We start from the raw sequence: 6,000 nt of genomic DNA, 5'->3' as shown, positions 1-6,000 counted from the left end.
AATGCATCTTCCTTGGATATTCATATGGCCAAGTTGCTTATTATTTATATGATCTTAAATCCCATGCTACTTTCACCAGCAGAGACATGATTTTTCATGAACACATTTTCACTTACTAATTTGCTTTCTATGTGCCTTCTAACTCTGGAGATGTTGTCTTACCCATCTCATCTTCTGATTTTCCATCAGATGTCTCTCATTCACCTCACATAATTGATACTTAGGACAATATCCCAGTTTTCCAAAATTGTCCACGTCCCTCACTACATATTTCTATCACTTCTGCTACTCCAAGTCCTCCCTTGGCACTCCCCGGATCTGCTATTCTTGTTCGACAATCCTCCAGAACAAAGGCTCCACTTGCTCATCTTCAGGATTATAAACACGACACTTTATTTTGCTTGCCCCAATCAGATGCTTTGAGTACTCACTAGAAAGGTACAAGGTATCCTCTTTCTCATTATTTTACTTATGATAATTTCTCTCTACCTCACCACGCCTTCTTAGTAGCTCTTACCAAAAACACTGAACCCCAAACTTTTGCCCAAGCCATAGGGTGTGATCATTGGCGGGAGGCCACGGTGGCTAAAATTCACACACTTGAAAACAACTATACATTGACAGTTACATACCTTCCACTATGTAAATGACCAATCGATTGCAAATGAGTTTACAAAGTGAAGTACAAATCTGATGGGTTAGTTATGCATTACCAAGCAGGTCTTGTTGCCAAAGGTTATACATAGGTTGAAGGTCTTGACTATCACGAGACTTTTGCTCCTGTCGCTAAGCTCGTCACTGTTTGGTACTCTAGGTTGTAGCCACTATCAAACATTAGGCCCTCCATCAATTTGATGTCAACAATGTGTTTCTACACGGTGATCTTGACGAGGAAATCTATATGACACTCCCTCTTGGTTTTCGCCGACAGGGGGGGCAACGAGATTGTCGGCTCAACAAAATCATTTATGGACTTAAACAATCATCTCGAAACTAGTTTATAAAATTTTCAAAATTTCTTAAAGGGATTAGTTTTACTCAGTCTAAGGTGGATTATTCATTATTTTCCTGTTTCACAAAGCATGGATGCATATTTATTCTCGTATATGTTGATGATATCATTATTGTTGGAGACTACATTTCAACAATCAGCCAACTAAAGGTACTTCTAAATAATGCTTTTCATATCAAGGATCTAGGAGTACTCAAATATTTCTTGGAAACCGAAGTTGCAAGATTCAGTAAGGGCATTTTCTTATCACAACACAAATACGCATTGAGATCACGGGTACTTGGGGGTCAAAGCCATCAGATTTTTCCATGAAACAATACAAAAAGCTTAATTCAGAAGAAGGAGAGCAATTGAATGATCAAACTTATTATCGAATACTAGTGGGTCGATTGATATACTTCACCATTACAAGGCCTGACATAGCCTATTGTGTCAATATCTTAAGCCAATTCATGCATACACCAAACAAGCCACACCTTGAGGCTGCACAGAGGGTCTTGCGCTATCTTAAGTTCACACCAGATCAGGGCATACTATTGTCATCTGATAGCAAGCTTCAATTGTTTGTCTATTGTGATTCAGATTGGGCATCATGTTTAGAAACTCAAATTTCTACCTCAGGTTATTGTACCATGTTGGGAAAGAGTCCAATATCTTGAAAAACAAAGAAGCAGACAATAGTATTAAGATCGTCAGCTGAAGCAAAGTATAGATTGATGGCACTTGCAAGTTGTGAATTAACATGGTTAAAATATTTATTGACAAATTTAGTAATCAGACATTCACAGCCTATGTTGATGCATTGTGACAACCAGGCAACATTGTGTATTACGGCAAATCAAGTGTTTCATGAGCGCACTAAACATATAAAAATTTATTGACATGTTATAAGAGAAAAAATTTAAAATGGTTCAATCAAAACTCAATTTGTTTCGACAAACTTAGAGTGCACAGATATGTTTACCAAGCCATTGGAACGAGATCCGTTTCTTCAACTCCAGATCAAGTTGAGCATCATCAATCCTCACACTCCAACTTGAGGGAGAGCATGTTAGAACGAGACTCTATCTCAGTCACAATAATCCCTATCGTGACTGAGATAAAGATAAGTACCAGATAGCGATAAGCTTATTGCTATCTTCACTAATTTCGTGAAGATAACCACAATGTTTTGTATATATACGTGACTCTTGTGTATCATTAATCCATTGAATGAAATAATTTTTTCCCAATCTGAGTTGGTTTTTTATGAACGTCTTTTTTCAATTGCATTACCATAATTTAATACATAGGTTGGATGGTTAGGATTCACGTAGGACACTTTGTACTAGGGATGGCAGTGGATCGAGGGACAACGGGGCTCTGCCCCGCCTCGCTCTGTTTAGACCGGGGATGAAGGGCATGAAACGGGGATGGAGGTGGGGGTGAAAGTTAAAGTCTATCCCTGTGTGAGGATGGAGGCGGGGATGGACTTACACTTTTCCCCGCCTCGTCCCCGTCTCAATCCCCGCCTAGCCCCGCCCCGTCCTGTCCCGTTCCTAATCCTTTAAGGGATGATTATAAACTAAGGGTAAACGGAGCCCCGCCCTGCCTTGCCCCCTTTTGAACCGGGGATGGAGGACATGAAACGGGGATGGAGGTTAAAATCCATCCCCGTGCGGGGATGGAGGTTCGGATTTTGAAACGGGGCGGGGGTGAAGACCTTGTCCCCCGCCCCGCCCGGGTCCACTGTCATCCCTACTTTGTACCCTATGTTAGGATGGGATCCTTTTTGGGGTGGAACCCAGTTTTGGATTTTCAATAAGCTTTACACTCAGCCACGCCAGGCTCAGCTATAAAGACATGACATCCCCTCTGATTTCATTCAAAGTGGGGGGCAATTTCATCACTTGAATCTTGAACCCCATTAAATGTCCTATTTTGATGATACAACTGTGCAAAAAAAAAAAATAGAATTCAAGCTTCATTGTTAGTACTTTTCAAAACTTAGATCTCTCTCTCTCTCTCTCTCTCGTAGCTTTCCAAAACTTAGATTTCATTACTCACTCTCTCTTAAAACTTTTCAAAACTTAGATTTCATATCTACTCTCTCTCTCTCTCTCTCTCTCTCTCTCTCTCTTTTGTAACTTTCCAAAACTTAGATTTCCTAAGTACTCTCTCTCTCTCTCTCTCCTTTCCAAAACTTAGATTTAATAATTATTCTCTTTCTCTCTCTCTCTCCAACACGAGAGCTATTAATGGCTACAACCACCCCCACTTCCATTCCTTGCATCCTGCTAATGCTTAAAGTCAAAACACAGAGGCAACCAGGCTCAGTTTTAGGTCGTATCAAGAGGCAGGCAGGCATGCAGACGAGCGGTTTTTAAATTTGTAGATACGTGATGGCGTCTAGGGCTTACCGTCAATAATAATACATACACAAGTAGAAACAAAAGGCAGGGAAGGGGAAAAGGCCTTCCGGGTATGATGTAATAATATTCCCTTTGTTGTTTTAATAAAAGGGGTACCATCATACTATATTCAATTGATTCCTCCAAAGGGAATAATTTTATCCCCTTAGCCGGTGGGTGTGATTTACAACTTTTAGGTGTGAAGTGAGATAGAATTTATATATACAAAGATGCCCTTCTGGAATTGAGCATCTGTACATGCTAAAATCCAGAGAAAAGGGAATCCATGTACTGTGTGTGTGTGTGTGTGTGTGTGAACAAACCCATGAAAACACATGTTGGTTTTATACCACTGGAATGTCAGTGTGCTCTTCTCAGAGTAGAAAAGAAAAAGGAAATTAAAAAAGGACAATCTCTGCATGGTTTTTCCTTTTTCACATGCAGTTGGCTAACTATTTTATCATATAACCTCTGCATGGTTATTCCTTTTTCCCATGCAGTTAGTTAACTATTGTGTCATATGCTAGAGTATAGTAACTACTGCCTTTTTTGTGATCCCCCTTTCTGATTTTTTGAGTTTAATGTTAGTACTGTTGTGACTGTGACCACTTGCACTGCAGAAGACCCCAAAGGATTTTCAATTTCATGAATGTGTCTCATCATCCTTCAAAATAAGTAATTTGGTACAGGTTTACTGTACATGTATGAAGGCTACACTGATACAAATATGCAATCAATAATTACACTGGATGCAACTAAGAAAGATTTCATGAGACTACATTACGAAGTGGAAAATAGAGAAAAAAACAACCCCCCAATATTGTTTTAGAGAGGAAACTTAATAGGAAGGAAAATTTTGTGTTGAGAAGATGAGATTTCTTCAAATTATGCCTTGTGGCTCATGAGATTTTTACATACTTTAAGAACATCATCAAAGAGAAACAAAGAAATCCAACTAATAGCACTTTCATTACAGAGATAAGCAAACAAAGGAAGAAATTAAAAATCACAATGTTTTTCAATTGAAACACAAAGAGATCTGTGGATTTTTACTTGACCTTGGGCCTTTGACCAAGCCTGAGCTCAAGATCCAACTCCTCAATGACTGTCTGGGTTCGACCGAGCACCTCGGTTTCAAGATGGTGATGCCCAAGAAGGAAATGATCAGATGGCACACTCTGCCTGATGAACAAAGGCAAGGTACCGCCGTTGCAGTTCCTTGCTCTCTTCCTACTGATAATGCCTTCATCATCACTCTCAAATGTCTCCTTGTCAAATTTCCGGTGCCGAGAGAACGAATCTGACGAACCTGTCACGGCCTCTTGCTTTGAAACATCACAATTCAGATCTCCCTTGAACTTTGCATCATCAGGAATAGCAAGTATTTGAACAGTGAAGGGGTTGGAGATCTTGGTAGAAGGGGGATAAAAGGATCGCTTTTGGCAGGAACCAAGGGTGAGAGTCTGCTCACTGCAATTGTCATTGCAGCAGGAGGCAGTTGGTGCAGAAACCTTAGGGGATGGAACAAGACCAGTGCTAGGGTTAGGGTTAGGGTATACCAGGGAGCAAACTTCAGGTGGGTACTGATGGAGATCCATGAACCCACAAGGGTTTTGATTTCCTTCACTCTTAAAACTGGGTGATTGCCTCAGTCTTGCTCTATCTCTTCTATGAACATTCATGTGACCACCTAAGGCCTGAGCTGACCTGAACTCCCTCCTGCAGAAGGTGCAAGAGTACGACCTAGGAGGCCATACGCACCCCGCAAGCAGTCCTGATGAGTCTTCTGCAAAAGCTTGTTCCTCCCAAGAGCTATGATATGAGGCAGATTGATCCTTTGAAGCACCAAAATTTCTCCTGCTCCACATCCAATACCTAGTGCTCTCCATATCTTCCTCAAACCACAATATCTCCTGAGTTTTTTCTCAGTAAACCATCAGAAATTTGATTACAGATGGAATAAAAAAAATGAAAATATGGATACAGACAGAAGAAGCATCTGCAACCTGGCTGGAGATTGCATAACAGACCACCTATCACAGAAGTACCCAGCAGAACAAAGAAGCCTTCTTTTTGCTAATTTTGTGAGAATGCCAAAATAGAGAGAGACTTTGACACTGGGTGCATTACGAAGCCTTTCCTTCCTTTTTTATTAGTATGGTAGAAAAGACACCACCAGAAGGGATTAACTTGGGTGAAATAATCTAAGACACTGTCATCTATTCACTGTCTGTTGTGGTAGACCCACAAGAGTTAGCACACAAACATTCAATCATTCTCTTTATTCAAACATCATGGCATCAATAAAATAATGCTGATTTATTGGTACAAACTTTGATTAATCTTTTCTTTTTGTCCTCCTAGTGTATGTGTTTGGAATCCTTGCTCATCACTTGGAGAAAAAGTCAAGACCCTGAGTCAAGTAAAGCAATACTTTTGGACACACAGCGCCTTAACATATGTATATAGGTACAATGGTGTCTCAGTGGAAAATGAGAGAATCAACTTTGAGTTGCAGTCGAAATTTTACCTGAAAATGAGAGAAAATTTAACTTGGCAATTGTTTTCTATGAGAAAAACAAACACTTCAGTTAATAA

General features: G+C 40.1%; 1 protein-coding gene across 1 annotated transcript; it reads right to left on the bottom strand.

Moving 5' to 3' along the window:
- Positions 1–4,451: 4,451 nt before the first annotated feature.
- LOC149821392 (putative transcriptional regulator RABBIT EARS) lies at positions 4,452–5,291 on the bottom strand. Its single transcript, XM_089981946.1, has one exon. The coding sequence runs from the start codon at positions 5,289–5,291 to the stop codon at positions 4,452–4,454; it is 840 nt and encodes a 279-aa protein (XP_089838072.1).
- Positions 5,292–6,000: the final 709 nt, after the last annotated feature.

Source organism: Nuphar pumila, chromosome 12, assembly GCF_984573655.1.
Source record: "Nuphar pumila chromosome 12, dmNupPumi1.hap1.1, whole genome shotgun sequence".
In the NCBI taxonomy this organism is placed as follows: Eukaryota; Viridiplantae; Streptophyta; class Magnoliopsida; order Nymphaeales; family Nymphaeaceae; genus Nuphar; species Nuphar pumila.
This window is presented reverse-complemented; position numbering and strand designations above follow the sequence as displayed.